The sequence below is a fragment of the Parambassis ranga genome, chromosome 5, assembly GCF_900634625.1.
Source record: "Parambassis ranga chromosome 5, fParRan2.1, whole genome shotgun sequence".
NCBI classification, from domain to species: Eukaryota; Metazoa; Chordata; class Actinopteri; family Ambassidae; genus Parambassis; species Parambassis ranga.
This window is the reverse complement of record NC_041026.1, coordinates 18,651,841-18,672,138: the sequence shown is the minus strand read 5'-3', so window position 1 is coordinate 18,672,138 and position 20,298 is coordinate 18,651,841. Positions and strand designations below refer to the sequence as shown.

General features: G+C 42.0%; 3 protein-coding genes across 5 annotated transcripts; 2 read left to right on the top strand and 1 right to left on the bottom strand.

Annotated features, from left to right (window-relative positions):
• The first annotated feature begins 572 nt into the window (after positions 1-572).
• On the top strand, positions 573-5,035 carry c5h1orf159 (chromosome 5 C1orf159 homolog). 2 transcript variants are annotated; one of them, XM_028407351.1, is made up of 9 exons: positions 573-773; positions 1,298-1,371; positions 1,457-1,541; positions 2,016-2,111; positions 2,194-2,250; positions 2,434-2,568; positions 3,225-3,250; positions 3,376-3,400; positions 3,667-5,035. In XM_028407351.1, exons 2-9 carry the CDS (start codon positions 1,300-1,302, stop codon positions 3,765-3,767), a joined length of 597 nt encoding a protein of 198 aa, XP_028263152.1. In that variant the 5' UTR covers positions 573-773; positions 1,298-1,299; the 3' UTR covers positions 3,768-5,035. The 2 variants fall into 2 exon arrangements, with proteins under 2 accessions (XP_028263152.1, XP_028263153.1); XM_028407352.1 differs by having other exon boundaries at positions 573-776; positions 1,292-1,371.
• A 563-nt stretch (positions 5,036-5,598) lies between these two features.
• perm1b (PPARGC1 and ESRR induced regulator, muscle 1b) lies at positions 5,599-11,036 on the top strand. Its single transcript, XM_028407373.1, has 4 exons — positions 5,599-5,753; positions 6,716-9,288; positions 9,366-9,479; positions 9,840-11,036. The coding sequence occupies exons 2-4, from the start codon at positions 6,741-6,743 to the stop codon at positions 9,926-9,928; spliced, it is 2,751 nt and encodes a 916-aa protein (XP_028263174.1). The 5' UTR covers positions 5,599-5,753; positions 6,716-6,740; the 3' UTR covers positions 9,929-11,036.
• Positions 11,037-11,325: 289 nt separating this feature from the next.
• On the bottom strand, positions 11,326-20,159 carry rereb (arginine-glutamic acid dipeptide (RE) repeats b). Of its 2 annotated transcripts, none has more exons than XM_028406641.1 (17): positions 19,952-20,159; positions 19,021-19,069; positions 18,370-18,494; positions 17,707-17,806; positions 17,506-17,604; positions 17,264-17,344; positions 17,006-17,159; positions 16,823-16,909; positions 16,541-16,731; positions 16,221-16,379; positions 15,901-16,005; positions 14,697-15,802; positions 14,016-14,220; positions 13,227-13,929; positions 13,004-13,144; positions 12,736-12,910; positions 11,326-12,281 (listed from the first exon to the last, which is right to left on the bottom strand). In XM_028406641.1, the coding sequence occupies exons 1-17, from the start codon at positions 19,975-19,977 to the stop codon at positions 12,248-12,250; spliced, it is 3,540 nt and encodes a 1,179-aa protein (XP_028262442.1). In that variant the 5' UTR covers positions 19,978-20,159; the 3' UTR covers positions 11,326-12,247. The 2 variants fall into 2 exon arrangements, with proteins under 2 accessions (XP_028262442.1, XP_028262441.1); XM_028406640.1 differs by having other exon boundaries at positions 16,221-16,382; positions 19,952-20,157.
• Positions 20,160-20,298: the final 139 nt, after the last annotated feature.

Below are 20,298 nucleotides of genomic sequence, written 5' to 3'. Positions count from 1 at the left end.
TGATAATGCAACGCAAACACGTCGTTTTAAAAAATAACTCACGGCTCACACAGAGGTCTTGAAGCGGTGAACATTAGAAAATGACGGGTATTTAAATCTCCCGCCTTCTGTGCTGTCAGAACCGGCTGAGGTGCATTCAGGCTCCGTCGAAATAGTCCAAACAGTGACTCGGCCCGGTTTCAATACGGATTCAATGCATTGTTGTATTTATACTAAAATCACAAATGAAACAAACAAACACTACATTGGTCATTGTCTCTTCACTTTACACTAATTCTGCTGTATTAAATACATTTTTGTTAGCTATGCCTTTCTAAACAAAAAAAGCAGAGAGGATTCCCTGCCTGAAATGGGTACCTTGAACAGCAGTGGTCAGTGTTTCTTTTTAGTTTGCCCGTTTGTGTGTATTATTTTAATTCAAGTCAATTATAATTTCATAACGGTTTTAAATTATTTCTATTCAATTTCACTATGTACCCACGAACATTTGTGATTGTGAAAATTTCTCCTTTTAATTGTGCAATTCTCGGCGTCCTCCTCCTGAATTTTATTTTGAAAAGCTTCCCAGGAAGTGTACGTACTACATGAAAGCAAGTAGCTCTGAGCGGCAGTCAGTAAGATTATCTGTCTGTCTGCCTGCATAGGTGTGTTTATGACAAATCTGCAAACAGATTTTAAGTGACTGTGTAGTGAGACTTCCGGGGCCGATGAGACCTGCCTGTTATTAAACCACAACTAGGTTTTTGGTCAGGCCAAAGCCTAGTGTCTGGCTGGTAAGTTCAACTTTTGTGTTTCAGCATTTTTGCAGCTACCAACAAATCCGATAACATGAAGCAGATTTAGACAGATTAGCAGTTTTACCTTTGTAACGCTGACACCGGAATTGTAGGAGTGAATGCTAACACAATCACAAGGTAACTTCATCCCAGCAGTGACAGGTGCTGCTAGCTAGCTCAACACCTTTTTGTGTTCTGACGTTAGCCTGACGCCTTAAATGATATCATGCATTAGTAAGGCCACTGGAAATTAAACCTTTTAGAAGTTGTAACCTACAGAGTGTTTAGGTGACATTTATTTAGTTTAAAGCATCGGTGGTTATTAACAAACAAACGTCGTCTTGCACAGTGTTATCCTGTCTTGTTATTTTTTCACTGTGACATAGCAAAACTAAGATAGTTAGCATTGTGTTTTTAAATAAGATGTTTTAAAAGACTGCAGGTAGCAGAAACTTTGTAATTGTTGGGTAACTCGTTTCCACTGTTTTACCTGTTCTGTTTTGTTCTTTGTTCCTTTTCAGGCATGGCTTTGTCATTCCTTTTAGTCCTGGCTGCCACTGTGATTCTTATTAGACCAGAGACACCTGTAACTAAGGTAGAAGATGCACGCTATTAACCATGTGTGTGTCCTTCTCTCAGGTTACACTGACTTGTTAATCTGTGTGTCTTTCTGTTTGCAGGCCCTACATCAGAACTCACTCGAGTGCTGCAGCGACAAACAGAAAACAAACAGTTCATGCTCAAATGACACACACTGTGAACCAGGTACTGACCCACAACCATCGCACAGCTGTGACAAAAAGCAGATGATGAAGTTTATATTATTGGCATGTTACTGTTCAGATGGGTCATTCAAATGTGTCTCACCCTGCCTTAGAGTTGTTACCTCATACATGCTGCAAGTGCTTTTAATAATAAGTCCCATCAGTCTTACACAGAAGAACAGATTAGCAGAGTAACAGAGATGATGTCTGTAGTTTTGTCAGGAACTGAAACAGAAAGTTTGAGTTTGCTCTTGTAGCAAATTACGAAAATGTCTATAAATATAATAATGTTTGGATTTAACAGAACGATTTATTTAGTTGTTTAGTAAAGGAAAAAACATGAAATGATTCAAATATGATTTTCTCTGCCATGTTTTGGTTGTTGTTGTTGACTGGAATTAACATTTTGCCAACATGGTGATCACAAAGAGGAAAACAGTGCACGTGAAATACAATCTTATTCTTAATTCCTCAGGATGCTTCTTGCGTGTCCTTGAGAACAGCAACACTGTCTGCATCTTCTGTGATTCAGCAGCTGTTGATATGGAGAACATCACAGTCTGCACCTACAGTAAGGATTGTAATCTATTCCCTTGGGTGCTTTAATAGACAAAATGGTTTTTCTAATTTTGCCCTTTTTCTATACTTTTGAGACTACACAGTGGAGCGCAAAAATCATACAACTGTCACTACTGTCATTCCTAAAATTGGTGAGTGATTTGCAATCATAATTTTTCATTTTTCATATTTATACTTTACAGTGAGTTCAGAATACTTTATTTTGTAGCAGTGGTGCTTGACGCTTTGGTGGAGTCTACAGTAATGAACTCAGTGCACTGCTCACCACATCTTTGATTGTATGATTTCCTGTTTATGGCTGTGTCTTTGTGTAGGTGGCCCTGGTGTGGCAGCATCACTCCTTCTGGGAACACTGTTGATCAGCCTTTTCCTGATCCTCTCTGTTGCTTCCTTTTTCTACCTCAAACGATCCAACCGGCTCCCGAGCATCTTCTACCGCCGCAACAAGGGTGAGTGCTGTGTTGTTATTACCGCTGTTCTTCATGATAGAAGGTGTGATTGATGAGTTTGTGGCCTCAGGTAGAAGCTGTCAGTTTTGGAAAACTTTTTTTGCACATAGTTACCTATACACTTAGTCCAGCATTTGTTGAGGATATGGAGGGTTCACGGCAGGCAATACTTTCCTGTATTGCAGCCATCACCACTGTGGACTTGAAGCATTGTCCTGGTGAACGAGCACTTCTCTGTAACAATAAACTGTTGGATTATTCACCGACATGTCAATATAATGTCATAGGCTTGGCCTCTCTGGACGAAGGAGCACTCTCTACTAGTGCTGGCACCACATCCTTGTAAAAAGCCCTTAAAAGTGAGGCAACAGTCAACTGCATGATGGGATAAAGATGCCTGTCTTCTCACACTGCATCTGACTTGCAATTTAACCCATAATAGATGAAACTAAAGTCAGACATCCTGCATTATGACTTTAAAACAGAACTACATGTGTATGTTACGGCACATGTCACTTTCTTGAACATTAGGCCAAAAATCACATCAATCAACAGATTCAGTAAGTAAGTAAGATGTTGAAAACACTGTGTAGTTGTTGAACTAGTGAAATATATTTTTTCCGTAAGACTCATTTTGTTTTGTGGCCTTTTTACAGCCTTCATATTCCAGCCAAGTGAGACAGTAAGTCACTTTTATTGTTTGCTATCAGTCACCATTGAGCAGTCTTGTGAGGACAGTGCAGGGCTTTATGTGTAAATATTTGTGTCTCAGAGGGAAACTTAACTTTGTTTTCCTCCCTTCTCTAGGCTGTCATGATTCCCTCCTCGTCAGGTGAGAATGCCTAACTACCTGTTTTGAAACTGTCACTCTGAACTTGCTGAACAGGTTATGGAATGATTTGTAGCTGTTGTGTATCAGTGCTTGACGTAGTTAGTGAGGAATGATCCAGCTTAAATTTTAGCACTGTTGCAACAGTATGAAGAAAAATGTAGCACTGAAAAACAGCTCAAATCTACTTTAATGATTCCAGTTAATGTCTCTTTTTGTTGACCTCACAGACTGTTGTATAACTTTGCTTCTTTGTCTGTCTGTTCAAGTGAGGAAGCCAAGATATGTCAGAAGGGAGCGGCCCTCTGCAACATCCACACTGAATAGTGCCACTATAACTACAACCACCACACAAGACTATAATGTGTAGGAGGAGGAGGTGGGGGTTTGGATGAAGGTAGGACAGAAAGCTCAGGAACGTTGTTAGATTTTCTTACCAAGTGATGAAAGACCAGCTGATGCTAAGGTTAGCCAAGTAAGCTGTAGCTGCTTCTGCTGCACTCATGTCACTGGGGCTGTGACTTTTTCTTTACATCCACTCCTTAATCTTCCTGACCCTCTGGAAGGAGATGCCCAAGCGCTGGTTTATGAAAAGTATTTACTGTGTGATGGTCAATGGCCAGAGACTTTGATCTTGTTTTTAATTGTGGCATTAACATTTTTGCAGGTACAGAAAATCAGAATACAGAAAATTTGTAGAAACACTGTTGAGCATGAGGCTGAAAATATGTAATTAAAATGGCCCTTATAGTACTAACTAACACCTTTCCTAAACAGCTGCAACTCTGAACATGGACTTTTTTCTCATTTACATTCACAAATTTCGACTAAATTAAAATAACACAGAAGACAAGTCTCTTCATTGACCATTCAAATAACGTAACCATTATATGCTAAACTAACAGTTTGACAGAGGTAGATGGGAAAATTGATGCGCTTCTCATGAGCTTTACAGCCAAAAGTGATCTGGCCTAGTTGCAATGCTATGCTAAGCTAACAGGCTTCAACATACATAAAAGTTTTAATCCTATAATTCTCTTCCATAATGTTTTTAAAGACAAAGTGTCAGCCCCAGCAGGGTGTCTTTACATGTGTGCTTTTCCTTTGCATTTTGTTAATGTGCACTGACTATTACTGCTTATAATCAGGCCTGCAGATTACACGATGCATCTAATTAGCATCCACATAGCAGGACCAGGATGTTTTTAGGGAGAATTGCTGAAGGTGTCGTCTTGATGATCATCTGTTTTATTGTATTTTTATTGTTGCTGTTGTATTTATTACTTTTTGTGATCAGCCAACGTGAATGTATTTCACATGTAAAACAAACCTTTCATTATGAACTCCAGCAGCTTGTTCTTTCAAATTACAGTCCTTGCGCACTTTATTTATATCTGACATCTGCAGGCGGACTTTAATATTTAAAAGAAAAAACATCTTACCATCAGATGTCATTGAGATTGTTTTGTTGGGTAGACAGCAACATTGCAGTTGTGTTACTTGACTACTATTATGTTTTGCCAAATGTTTGAAGAAATGGCCTTTACTCAAAGCCATTACTGTGATAACTGTGCCATTATGAGCTTTAATTGCAGCCAGGAAGTGTTTAATTTGTATCTGTGATGAATAATTGGGTATTTTATTTATATCCAGTGGCCTTTACTGTATCTACCATCATAATCCCATGATTATCACGTCGTATTTTATTTTATTTCCATCTTCAGTGTATTTTAAGCACTCTGAAGTAAACCAGATAAAAATGCAGCTCTCATTCCTTGAATAATCTGTTTTGCTTTATATGTCTACTGTTGTACAGGCAACCATGAGCTGAATACATGTACATATTGTTTTATACAAATGATGTATTGTTTTTATTATATTCTAGTTTCAGTGCCATGATGAAAGTTCAGAATGTATTGTTTGCAGAAATAAAGCACCTTTCCATAATCATGGGTGTAGGGCTATTTTTCTTAAACTATTATCAAACATATCTTAAACTCTTAAACTTAAATAACCAAGTTATAAGAGTTTAAATAACCAAATAACCCATAACCCAATAATCCACATTAAAACAGTCTAAAATAGTTTATTTACTGAATCGGGGTAATTTTTAAACATTATTGAGTGTGAGGGTTTGTACTCTGGGGGCAGTGAAATGTCATACCTCTGGTAGTGGAGGGAAGGACGTTTGCACCAGCAGTTACATGTGACAGGACATACTACTCTATTTATAACAGCTGAGTGAAAAGGCCCAGTCTGACATATGCAAGGACAGATGGACATCATAGCTGAGACGTACCCACTGGACAAACGACTGACACCTTCAAAAACTGGATGAGTTGTCCTTCTGCAACAGGTAGGCCAGCGTTTACTTCACTGGAACACATTAAGAAGGCCACACTGAGGCTCCATGTTGTCCTTGTGGATACCAACAAGACCTTTATTGACATTGACAAACAGCAGTTCAGAGAACATTTGTCGTTCTTGTAACTGGATTTGAACCTGGATGTCATTTTTTATCCATGTATTAGCTGCAAACTCACTATATTTACACGAGTTGAAATCAAGCCAGTGAGTGTTTGTTAAGCTGATATGTCGCACACTGATTGCAGACAGCTGATTTTTTTTCATATCGGATCATATGACCTGAGAAGGGCCCTGGAGTATTTTGGGTTCTGTTGTAGAGCATGTGACTGAGGTGGTCTGGTTCGTGTGAGGTCTCCTTTATTTCTCAAACTTTTAATGGACAAATGTCTGCAGTCTGTACAGCATCACATGATTACAAGCTGTAAGCTGTAGAGCACAATATTTTCACATCGATGAGCATGTGTTACAGGCAGGACCTTGACAACTAACCAGCTGTGTAACCAGGGAGCTGCTCAAATGTATAACTTAATCCTTAATGTGTTTTGTAGCAGGCCAACATGCTTATTTTTTACTGTAAAGCTGGACACTATAAATATCCGAGTTTTGTGGGATTGACTTACACTTTAAGAAAAGCCTCAAGTGGCCACCTGAGGAACTGCTGTTTTTAACTAGAAAAGGGCATTTCCTGAAGAAAATGCAAGTTAGATTGCTGGAGCTGAAGCATTGCTTTGAATGCTGGTGTGAAGGATTGCTCTGAATTGCTGGATTATCAGAGCAATTCAGAGCTTTGTATGCCTCTGTGTGGAAGAAGAAGAACAAGATTTGATTGCCTAGCAGCAATCAAACTAATTACCTCTACATGGACTTCAGCTCTTAGCTGTAGAGGCTGGAAAAAAAGAGACTTCAGGTACCAGTCTAAAGCTGAATTAATCTATTTCATCCTTTCTCCAGGTTGGGGAGCATGTGAGGTATCAGCATGGATGACTTAGATCACAGCATTCACATTGCAGAATATGACTGGACCAGCTTCTTCGAGGAGAGCGAGGAGTGCTGGCTGCTGCAGCCCTCGCTCGCCTGCCACGATGACTGCAGCCTCAGCGACTCAGAGGCTTCAGAAGGTTCAGCATTCAGCAGGGGCCCCCAGGAGACACAACAGAGCTCTGATGTCAAGGGGAGAGATGAAACTGAAAGCAGGGCTGAAGATTTGAGAGATCTATCAGTTCAGCTTAACCAAAGTGGTGCTGAAGAAGACAGATTGGCACTGACTGATTATCCAAGAGGAAAAATCATTGGCACAGCAGGGGAGACAAGTGACACTCAAAATTCAGGAGAATCAGAAGAGCTTAATGATAGTGACAGCAAATCCACAGTGGGTCTGTGTTCTGGTAGCCAAACAGAACTTGTGAATGAGCCACACACAGAGGCAGCTGTGGATGTGAGCAGTGTTTGTTTAAGAGCAGAGAAGGAACGCTGGTTTGTGACAGTGAACGACAGTCCTGCAAGGCAGCGTCTGCGTGCTGCCTCTGTGAAAAAAAAACACAGGCAAAAAAAAACCTGTGAGGGAATTCGCATGTGCAGCCAGAGACAAGAGAAGTCAGCTGACAAGGACATAAAATTAGACATAAATAAAGGTCAATGTGAGGAAGGGAGGGACACACAATCAATGCAAAGCTGTGATCCGAGCGATGAAGACAGATGGGCCATTTCAGACTCATCACAGGTGTCTGGTGAGGAGGATGAGCTAATTACAGAAACCTCAGCACCCACATCACACGATACATCCACGCCTCCACACGCAGAGTGTGTGGAATCAGACGAGCTTGAAGACAGTGCTGAGTTCCTCTCCATTCACAGCAATGACTCTGAAAGCTACATGTCAGCTGCTGAATCAGTGGAGGAGCCTCAGCATCTTCTTCAAGACCATCTTGAACAATTGCACTGCTCATTATCTCTGATGTCTGACAGCCATGTGCTCAGTCTGACTACACAAAGCACACAGATTCATTCATATGATAGCACAGTCTCCAGAAATGAAGCTACTACCAGCTGTGATCATGAGCCTTCACTGGCATTTCCATCTGCCAGCCATACAGCTACTGAAATGCCAGATGATGACGCCACACGCAATGACACACACAGCGTAGCACTCTGTGAGCCTCCAGCCACACCTGTACTCCAAACACACAAACTCAATCTTGTAGCGTCTGATCAAGACGATCAGCTCAGCCCTCTCCCTGTTCCTGATTTAACTATAACGCCTTGCTTGGTGGCCGACAGCCCTGAGATATACGCCCGAGCTGCAGGCCACACTCGACCGGTGTACGCCATTTCTGCTTTTTGGGATGAAATGGAAAAACTGACCATAAATGACATTTTGCATCTGAGGATGGGAAGAAGCACACCACCCAGAGAGACACATGAAACAGTGACGCCTACTGCAGATGCAAATCCCAGTTTTCTGGTCAGAACTTCATCTGACAGCGCACTGATGGACACATCTGACAACACTGATTCAGACTATTTCACACAGACTGACGAATCAAAGCCAGATCGCTCGAGCTGTGAGTTCTCCACCTCAGATTTTGAAGAGGAGTACTGGCAGTTCCTGGGCATAAGCAGGAACACCAGTCCTGACCCGCATGACAGAAACCAACACTGGACGACTGACTCTCTTTTTCTATCACATGAGGAAGTATCCACCTGCTCTGAGGGGAGGGAGACCCCTGTGCCCATAGAGGAGGACCTTTCAGGACGGTGTTTGGACACTGAGGAGTCCCAAACTTCAAGCAGACGGATAACAAAAAGTAAAAGTATGCACAATGTACAGGCCCTGAGCAAAGAGCGTTTGTCTTTACAAGGTAATGATGAGCTGTTTCTCAGCAGGTGTCCACCTCTGGAGGAAAACACTGTTTTGAAGGTGAGCGGCAGCCTGGGAACATTAATTCCTGCATCATTTCTATCCAGCACAGACTCACTGGATTATCAAAAATCCCTTCCTGAGGTGGTTGAGTCTCTTTTTACAGAGGACAAAACAAAGACATCTTGTGTCACTTTCTACGACCCAGAAGACATCTCAGTGGCTCCTGTCTTTGACTATGAGACATCAGTCTCTTCTCTTCAATGCATTGAGGAGAAACCCATCCCCATTTTCTCCAGCTCTCATCCCACCGTCAGAGAACTCACATTCAAAAAGCCGGATTTTGTTTTCTTGACTGCAAACTGTGAAGAAATGGACGACTTCTCTCCATTTAGAGTTGCGTCTCGTTCGTTCATCCAGGCAGACCAGGGTGGAGCAAACAGTTGGAAAGGTTTGCTGTCCATAAGGAAGATACGCTTCCACGGCAAAGGTAGCATGTGGTACAGAAGGTCCGGGGACTGGATGTTTCCGGAGGAGTCTGGGAGGCTTTCCATGAGCAGAGAAGATCCAGTTGTAACAGTGTTCAGTGAGGGAAGAGTCAGCTCATCTTCTCCTCAGCTTTTTCATGAGTTTGAAAAGCAGCAGAAGATTTTGGAAGCTTTTACAAGTAAGTGTGAGCTCACACAAAACCTGGAGACAAAATCAAACAGGCAGCTCACTTGTGCATGTTTATGTCTCTTACAGAAGAGGGCCTCTTCTCCACACTGAAGCAGTCAGATATGTGTTTAGTCTGCATTGCCTTTGCCTCCTGGGTACTAAGATCATCTGATCCTGAGGCTGCTGATGCCTGGAAAGCAGGTATGAAATGTCCTGTAGCCAACAAAGTTACACAAACATGCTGCTTATGTTAACAACATAAGGTGAGCAGTGTGATCTGATAGGAACACTTTTTTTGGCTATTTAGAAACAAAGTGTGCTTTTGTTGGTCAGTAGAGTTTAAAAGATAAGACAATAACACACTATTTAGGTTGAGTGAACTGAACTGCTAAATTTGTATTAATTGGTGCAGTTACTCTCACAGCCAGTAGAGGGAGATAAATATTCTGTCCTGTAGCTTTAGGTACAGTAAGTACAGTGTTAGACATGACTTAAAATAAATAATATAGTCTGTTTATGTGACTTCTAATTCAAACGAATCTTTGTTAAAATCCTCTTCAGCTCTCCTGGCTAATGTGAGTGCACTGTCAGCTATCCAGTACCTGCGGCAATATATGAAGAGGAGGAACCCCCCCGGACATGAGCGCTGACACGTACATACAAACCATCATTTCCAAACATTTCCATTTGGGTCCAAAGTTATAAATACATCCATTGCACATAAACACACATCTGCTAACATGTTAGTGGGCCAGCTCACATTACACTGGATTAATCTCATTCCTCTGTGAGTTCTGTTGTTCTTTACAGATTCATAAATTAGCCAAGGTGTGGGACTGGGTCATATGATTCTTCAATATAGTCAAGTCTGTATGAAAACCGTCTTTAAAATAATAATGTGTGTCATAAGAAAAACACCATTATCATACTGTATATTAGTATTAAGGGTACGTGATGTCTTTATCAGGAAGTGAGTGGAGAAATAAGAAAAAGAAGGACTAAAACGGTGTAAAAATAATAATACAGAATATAGAATCCTACAAGCGATGAGGCAATTTTGAGCTTGAGTCTGGTTGCGATTATATTGATATGTGGACCATTATTTGTGCACTCCTTGCAAACATGTTTGCGGGTAGGTCGTCTGTGATAAGGATGAAAATGGAATGAAGGCCTGAAAGAAAGTTGGAGAGGGACTAAGTAGGTGATTCCTGCTGCTGTGTGTTTGAAAGTAAAGCTTTGTCTAGAACAGTGTCTCTAAACGTTTTGTCCTCAGTCAAAAGGAGAACAAACTTATCTGAATATATTATACTATAATACATTTTTTTTTTCATGTTACCATAGCACCTTAGATGTAGTCTCAGTATCTTTAGTGAGGGTCTCGACAGTCAGATTGGAAACCACAAAAGTTAATTTGTTCTGACCATGTGACAGCTGTGCAGGATCAGCTGTCACATTCTGTCAGAACAAAACTCAAGCTGAAGGATTTTTCTCATTTAAATGTCGAAAAATGCCTCTTAAAATAACTTTCAAATGATCTGCTGTCTTCACTGACATTATGTAAAAATCAATTGCTCCATATTTCTTGTCAAACAAGTTGATTTACTGCAATAAAAACATGAACATGTGACTTCTCTTTGCCCAAGTTTATGAGATGAAAACATAGTTCTTGAGTAAACTTGAGTGAACAGTAGCCTTTATACTTACACAAGTTTTATCTTAAATGATCTTATCGTAAAAAAGTGTGCATTTGATGAACTTATTTGTGCACAAGAGCTTCTTCAGGCCCATTTTTGGGGTGAAAAAACTACATACCACAGTGTAGGTAACCCCTTTCTGAGTGGCTAGGGACACTCAAGGATGGAGCCTGATTGATCAGTTGAACACTGCACATGCTTTTCTGGTGTAGATAAATGTAGATAATGAGTAGATAATGTAGATAAAATAGAGGTTCAGCAAAAGAAATCCAAATAAAAGTAAATGATAAAAATGTCACTGTGTTTATGTTTTTTTTTTTCCTTTAAGAAACGGAGGAACTATAAGAAGAAAGTGTCATTGCAGAAATATTTATTGAAATAAATATGCCATGGATACACTTTCATATTATGTTACATAAATACTGAATTTAGGCAGTTCTGTTTAAAACTCCAAGATTTAGTTTCTATCCAATTATTCTTCTCTAAGATGTTCTGTCTGCAGAAACATATCATGGTTCAATCCATAATTATCGCACCTCTTAATACTATATCATGTTTTTAGCTTATGATTTACTGCTGTCGTGCTAAATCAAGGGTCAAGTGTTCACACCTACTGATATCAATAGTACTTGTTCGTATAGAATAGTGAACATGTAACATTTACAATCTCAAAAATTAGTGAATAAAAGCTTCGGTTATACTGTGAAAAGATATCTTGATATATAAAACTTTAAGGATTTAAACAAATATTTAGCAGATTTAAGAGTAAGTCCAACCTCTACTAATCTTTCTAAACACCACAATGCAACTTTCTACTCTAGTTTGGTGAAAACTGAAGTCATGCTAGGTTCATTATAGTCATCCACACACTGATTTCATTCTGTACAAGGAAATCTTTTAGAAATACTCATAAGGAATTAAAAGTTAACACCAAAGTCAGTCTGTTTTCATATCCTTTATAAGAGATGTATTTTTTAGCAAATTTATATGACTGCATATGAAAACCTGTCACTTTGAATCTCACATCAATGGGTGAGACCGCTCATTATTTTCACAATAAAACTAGTAAAAATTCTTATGTGATATGAAAATCTCAGACGGACTTTGACAGTCCCATTAAGTGCTGAACGAGGAATGCACATAAAGATCCACAAATATTTTTCTAAAATATATTAAAACAAACAAAAAAGGACACACAAAATATTCTCTTACAGTTTTAAAAGTACACAGTATTGAGTATAAGTGTAGGGATTTAGGACATGCACCACCTGGCACTCAAGATGGCTTGTCACCTTCTTTCTTCAGACGGCTTCAATAAAAAAACAGAAACAAAGAGGAGTAAAGACTTTGTTCAGCTGCCTGTGTAACATGTTACACTGGTTACAAAGACTACAGATCAGGCCAGTGTGGCACACTGCCACAGGCAAAATGTACAAACTTTTCATAACCTCTCAAGGACTAATTATCACACACATTTGTATTGTTCACATGCATAATTTGTGGAGATGTGACAAATAGACCAGGTAAAACATCTGATGAGGATAATGTAACCTTTCTCAAAATACCTGAGACAAACATATCATGTCTCATGGGGGGAATGGCATAAATGAGGATTTCCTTTGTTGACTTTCCAGAATTTTGGTTCAAACTAAGCCTTTAGTTGTTTTTGTGCAGTTAATACACAGTAAAATTAGGTGAAACAGTTACAAGGACAATTTAAATTTTAATATCTTCAAAAACATGGAAAACATTCCAGAACTCACCTGTAATAATCTTCCTGACTTGGGAGGGGGCCTCCATGCAGGTGATGCCCATGCAGCCACTGCTGCTCCATGGCCATCCTCTGCAGCTCTGCAGACTGAGCATGCATGGCCTGAAGCTGATGAGCGGCAGACATCTGGGGAATGGGGCCCTGCAGCTCTCTTGGGTATGCAGCTCCTGTAGTACAAGACAGAGATTAAGTTGAAACATTTGAATTAAAAAAAAGTAGTAAGTAGTATTAAGTTTTACATAGCAGGAAAGATTACAAACCAAACAGTGGGTGGCGCAGCATCTCATGGTCATGAGGAAGTTCACTGAGTAAAGGGGTGGGGATTGGACCACCAGGGAAAGGAAATCGGGCCAAGCGGGGTCCTGGTGCCAGGGGGTCCACTAGAGGATGAGGGCTTGAACCTTTATTAAATACAGAAAATACGGTAAATACAGGTCATCTCAAACCTCCAGGTGAATTACTGCTGACAAATGATCTTCTTACCTTGACTGAGGGGGTCCTGCTGGTGCAGGTGAAGGTGGGAGTGAATGTGAGAGTGCTGGTGATGATGCGGTGTCACATTGAGCATCTGCAGCCTGGCAGCAGGATCAGTGGCCACAGAAGCCATCCTCTCAGCATGAAGCCGTTCTGCAGTGAGTCGCTCAGCATAGGTCAGCTCTGGGCGCAGCTGAGGTCCTGCCAACGCAATTCTCTCCCGCTCCAAGTGGTTCAGCCCAGGATGGAAGGGTGCAAAGGGATGGGGAGGCCCAGGTATGTGTGGAAGACCCAGCGCCCCATGTCTGGCAAAGTGCTCCATTGGGTTTGCTGAGGGATGCAAGGTTTCAAGGTCTGGGGGTTTGACCTCAAAACCAGGTTTCATCCTCTCACGGAGCTCCCGCTCTCGAAGGTTCCTCAGCTCACGCTCTCGGAGGCTGGGCTCAGCGGCGTACAAGCCGGGCATGTGGTAGGCAAGCAGGGGGTCACCAGGGCTCAGGGACACATAGAAAGGATGGTTGCGGTTGGTGGGGGACATGACGTGGGGTCGGGCATATTCACTCAGTGTGCGCAGGGCAGGCGTATCTGGGCCAATGTAGGGTGGTACGGCTGCTACAGTGGTAGGCGGCTGCTCAAAGGAGGGGCGTCCGTGGCCTTGAGCTGTCATCTGCACCTCACTCATGCGACTGTCATGGGAGGAGCTGGAGGCTCTCTGTAAACAAAGGGTGAGAGATAATTTGTTCAGGTTCAGTGTAATGGCAGATGTTTAGAGCATAATAAAAGGAATTTGGCACTCACAGCACTTCTGTCTGCCTCTCTTTCTCGGTCTCTCTCTCTGTCTTTCTCCCTTTCACGTTCCTGCCGAGCACTGAGCTCTGCCTCTCTCCGCGACTTCTCTACAGCCTCCTCCCTCTTCTTGGCCAGCTTGGAAGAGGACAGGGGGGTAAAGAAGAGGTCTGTCCGAGCACATGAATTGTAGCCACGATCCAAGTGTTTGATGAACCTGAAAGAAACCACAGATGTGCATTTATGAGATTTGAGACAATAAAATTACAACACAGACAAAATTGGGTTGTCAGCTACAATGCATCCATAATATTAGCACAGCAAATTATTAACTTTTTGTTTATTCATCAATACTTCCAATCCCTAATGCTAACATCACCTAAGTAAGGTAGAAGATAAGTGCTGCACACATTTTTTTTCTCTGGGGAAAAAAATAATTTAAAGAATATTAGACACCTCCTGAATGCTTATGTTGACTTGTGTCAGCTGGGTGTCAATAGGCAACTGTTGCTTAAAATCTGGCACATAAACCTGTTATCTGATTGTACGTCATTATTGTGTTTACGTCTGCGCTCACTGGACCTCTTATTGCAGGTGTAAACCTAAACCTTTCCTTGTGCCCATGTGCACATGTGAGAAATGAACTGCATAAAAGAGAAATAATCTTAAATCTTTTTATGATTTTAAACATACCGTGCAGACTGGCTGGCATGGCTTGCCATGTTGACAATGGTGGGCTCTGGTGAGGGGCTATGAGGTGGAGATGGTGGGCTTTCGACCTCTTCAATCTCATCTTGCGGCTCTTCTTTAATTTGAACTTGTGATCCTCCAGCAGTGCTGCCAGGGGAGGGTCTCAGTGGAAGAGATGGAAAGGAAGGCTGAAGGCTTGGGACAGGGCCAATAGTGGATGATGTTACAGAAGTGAGAGGGTGTGAGACTGAAGCTGGTTGAGAGGAAGTCATGGTTTTTCCAGGATGGGTCTGCACCTGAGAGATCACTGGGAGCTGGGTTGGAAGTGGTTGCATTGGCAAAGGATGAGGCATGAGCTGAAGAGGAGGAGGAGGAGCACCTGGAGGATGCTGGTTGGGCAGAGAATTGAGAGGCTTTAGAGCAGGAGGAGGGGGGAGATTAGAGGGCATCTGGGGAAAGGGTGTAGCAGACTGGTGCTGCAGCTGTTTTTGTGAAGGTGGAATAGGGGTAGTGGGAGGAGGCTTGATTTGGGGACCAGAAAGAGGAGGCTGGGCGAGCTGCGCCTCCCTAAAGAAAGGTGGGTGTCGCTGGGGGTTCTGAGGTGACAGGCCATGAGCCTGCACAGAGTTGAGAGCAGGTGGGACCTGTGTTGCTGGAGAAAGAGAAGACTCCTGACCCAGTGCAGAGTGAGAGTTGGGCTGTGCTCGGCTTATTGTGGCAGCCAACTGACCAGAAGCTGGCTGAGGGGTATCTGGAGAAGGTGGAGGGGGGCTCTGAGCTGGATCAGTAGAGGGCATCCTGTGTGATGGCTGAGGAGCGATGGTTGGGCCCTGAGACGGGAGGGCCTGAGTGACTGGTGTGTCAGCCAACACAGCAGCAGGGGCTGCAGGGTCTGATGGGATACCGTTCGGCTGGGCAGATGAGTCGGAGTCGCTCTCGTTGCCCTGTTGAGGGCTGGGAATGCTGGGAGAGGAGCTGCGGTTGTCTTGATCGATGTCTTTGGTGTCACTGCTGCCATCATCCTGAGCACTGCGGCTTTCTGAAGAGCTTTCCTCCTCTACCTCGGCCTCTACCTCGGCCTCTCCCTCTGACCGTGAGCCCTGTGTATCCTGAATAAACAAACAATATGTATGCCTCCTGATAAGTCCTGATTGTGTGAAAAATAGTATTTTACATAAACAGTATATTTGTGCAACTGCTGTCTAACCTGTGTCTTTGGCCTCTTAGGTGTAACTTTTTCATCAGGCTCTTGAGCAGGACTCTCCCGTACACGTTTTGATGTCTTTGGTGACAATACCTCCTCTTTTATTTTCTGCTGAGACAGAAGCATATTATTTAGCATGCATAGATGGCTGCATCACCTATAATTACAGATGGGTTTGTTCTTCATAACACTGTGCACCCGCTAAATGTGTTTCAAGATCAAGCTGCCACACAGTCTTTTCTCTCTCTGGCTTCTTCTTCCCTAGAAGACTTAGAAGACTATTTCCAAACTGACCCCCGGTAATGTGAAAAACTGGTGTTAACCTTGTTTGTCTTCCTTGTGGTGTCACTCTTATTATCAGTTGAAGATGACCTCAAAGAGTTGGAGATTCTTCCGCTCAGAGAGGGTTGGTTACTGGATTGCTGATCCTCACTGTTGGGGGAGCCTGTGAGTCTTCTGTGGCCACTTCTTAAAGATGACAACTGCTTTAAAAACATACACAAGTGTATTCTGTTAAAACCCTGAAGAAGAATGTGATATCCAAAACTGTTCTGCATATGTGACACTAGCATTTTTTCTTGCGGATAATTAAGTGGAAATAAATATTGGATCAGTGTAATTGATCTGCTAGCTTAAGGCTTACAGGTGCTCTGCTGCGGCGTGTCCTCATGCCATGCTTGCTGCTCCCCTCTTCTTCTTTAACAGGTTTAAACATGAATGAAGCATTTGCAGATTTGGGAGCTGGTGGCAGACATCCATGCTTATTTTCATATGTACGACAACTTGTGCACAGCAAAGGGTTGCCTCTCCCTCCCTGGTACCAGTCCTTAGAGCCTTCAACAAAAAAATGGTTTCAGGTAAAAGTTGCACAATGTTTAAAGCAATTTTTTAATGTCAGATTTTACAAATTAGGCCTGGAACTCACTTGTTGTACCACAGTGGCTGCAACTTTTGATTTCCTGTTCGCTGTCTTCACTATCAAGATCGTCCTCACTGGCAGAACTTGCATCCACTGCAAAAGAAAATTAGACCAAGACGAAGTCTGATTCCTGTGACTGCCACAACTCTTTATCACACATGTATATGAGAAACATTAGGAAGTCCTCACCTGAATAATTCCGAGATGGTGTGTTCACAGGTGCTGCAGCAGATCGAGTCTTTGCTGTGCGAGAGGAGGGCTGCCGCCGTTGTTGTCGATAAGCTCTTGTGCCGGCAGCCTCAGGAGTTTTCTTCCAGTGGTAATAGAAACTGATCAGTTCTCCCTGAGGATAACACCAAAGACTTTTAGACTGACAGTTCTGATAAGTGTTAGGCCATCAAAGACTCTTGTTCTGTATGAAAAAAGACAACAAGAACATATAATTACAGTCTTTTTGCTGGGCAGAAAGTCTTTGCGAATGCAGAAGAAATTCTTTCCATATTGTCTCAGGCCTTTGATGAAGCGTTTCTGTGGGATAAATATTCAATGATAGTCAACAAAAGTCTCCCAAACAGTTAATGGTATTACATACAGTAGCATGACAAGTTATGATTCATTTTCTATTAGTTTTCCACCTGCCCTAACACTTAAATTGATCAACACTGCTGTGTAACTGCACAACATCTCACCACGTCATCTTCCGACCAGCATTTTTCAATAAGTTTTGGAAGAGGCTTCTTGACCAGACGCTGGAGAGCTTTTGCTGCATCATAGTGGCTTGCATGGAGCTAAAAATGTACAAAAAAACAAACAAACAAAAAAACATTGGTTATACAGTTCGACTTATAACTTGGGCAAATAATATAAATTAGTAAAGTTGTGGTTCACACCATGTTGAGAGCATTGAGCGTGGTGTCATCACGGGAGGCTGCTAAGCATCCATCCTCTGTGGATCCACCATCACACATCCCGGCAAATGCCGCCATGCTCCTGAAAAAGTACAACATAAGTTATCAGGTGACAACCAATACTGAAAACATTTTACACTTTCCTAGTCTCATGCACGGACTCATTAAGTCCATCAAGCAGCAGACAATTAGCCCTGGTAACTGGGTTCCTTCTCATCCTTTACACTTTTTTATAACCACATACTCACTTACATGACATAAAGAAAAAAAAGGAATATATATATATGCAAACATGACACATGCCCCTCTAATATAATGGTAGAAACACTGAAACACTAGTCATTTCAATGCAGTCTGATAAAAGTAAACCAAACAGAAATACACCTGAAATATGAATTATGTTTGTACAGTATTGCCGGCTACAATGAAGCCTGACAGCAGTGGCATTCACACACCCTGATCAGGACTGGTTTTGTTTTGCATGTGCTTCCCCATTTGTGACAGTTTTACCACACATTCCATAACCTTTCTGTAGTTGTTCAGAACATACAGGGCTGCAGAAGTGGTAATAATTTGACATTTTAAAAAACATTTGTGTGTGATTTTTCTGTGTACATACTGACAAAGTCATATAAAGATACTGACCGGGCAGCTCTCAGGTACATGAGAAGGTCACAGTCATTAACCCCAGGCGTCCACATGAGCTCCTCCCTGTCCGTCTGAGTCTGTAAACTCGGCGCAGGTCTTGGCTGCAACTCTGGAAGCTTGGCCTGCAGTAAAACCAAGAGAGTCTTAAACACAGCTGCTGTGTGCTTTGTAATCACAGCATTTTTAAAGACACTTTCACAAGGTATTCAAAACATTACTCCACAGGGTAGGAGCCAACTGAAAAATACACAATTGCATAGACCAACAAATAAAAATATATATTATGTCTATTACAAAAGCACACTTGTGCGTTACCCACTCAGATCTGAATCCATACTTTTCTTCTTTACCTAGCCTGTCCTTCTGTTATAATGCTTCAGTAAAACAACTTATGATCAAAAGATCATCTTATCCCTGCACTGCTTTTGAGAAATCAAGCCGTCATTAACTTTGTTACAGCCAGGGTCAAAAATGATGGTGAAGAATGTCAGTAAAAATGATCCTTGCATTATGTTGCAAAAAGAAAAAAACAAAAACTAATTATTCTTTTTATTTTATATGATAAATGTCAATAAACGTCATAATAAACAAAGAGGATTTAAACTGTTATTTATATTATTATACTACTTCATTTCAATCAAACTGTACCTGATGACTCGGCCCCACTCTTATCTCGCCCTGCGTGCTGTTCAAGCTCCTGAAATCCAACAGAAGAGGTTAATTAATGCAATACAACACTTCTGATTATAAATTAGTCTAAAATGTGAGGAGAGCATATTCCGCTGTGCACCTACAGCCTGCCATACATTTCATTAACGTGTGGTTAACGAGGTACAGTATATACATACAGACGTGTGATCAATAGTGCCTGTCGGGGCAGCTTCCCTCCCACAGACAGCACACTGATTTCAGAATAACATCCCGCCCCTCCGCCGCTGAGAGCCAATCTCAGCTGTGACCTGCAGCGTTCTCTTATATTGCATGAATGAAATCCGACGCTACAGCTACCGCAAAACGCTGTCAATCAATCATACATGAGCTGCTAATTTTTTACGGTCACCATTACGAGAACAGACTGTGCTACTCCGGAGATCCTAACAGGTTGACAGTAATGTTAGCTGGACGCCTGCTCCGCGCACTTAACCTCTGCTAAAGTCTGCGATCAATAATAAATATGAACGTTAGCATGCACAACAGTGTTGACATACATTAGCAGCGACCCGTTAAATACCAGTCAAACCCCCATCCAGCTCATTAGTTGCTTGCCAACGACACACATGGTGTAATGTAGTTTATTGACATAATTTAAATAATAGCTGCCGCGACGGCTGTGAGCAACATTACAGCGACGAGAAAAGCGTTTTGTCAGCAGAAGCAGCTAGCTGCTAACGAGACAGTATCAACGTTACGCTGTTATTGGGCTAGCTTGTTAGCCAGACACGAACTTCGTGACCACTGACACTCCGACAATTTCACACAAGCGGCTCTCAAAGTAGCGCTACCAAGCATTAATATACACATTCAGCACAGCGAAATTACAAATGCAACACAAATATAGGCAGTAAGTTAATTAAGTTACCTCCGCGGACTGAACAGGTCGTCCATGTCGAAGGATGTTTAGATGTGGCTTGTTGACACTACGCAGCGCAGTGGGCGATACACACACATACACACACACACAAACTATGCGAATCCCCTATTACATGGCTATTCAAAATGGAGGCGGTGTAGTGGAGGGACTCGCTCTATGTTTTTTTTCCAGTGCAATGACCTCAGCAGCCACAGCTAAGCCTTCAAAGTTGTCTGGCTGTACATAACTGAGCATGTGCCGCGGACCAGCAGCAGCAGACACGGAGGCTTCATCATCAGCTGCCGCTGCTGCTGCTGCACAGGCGGCCATGAATATAACAACATATCATACTGTGT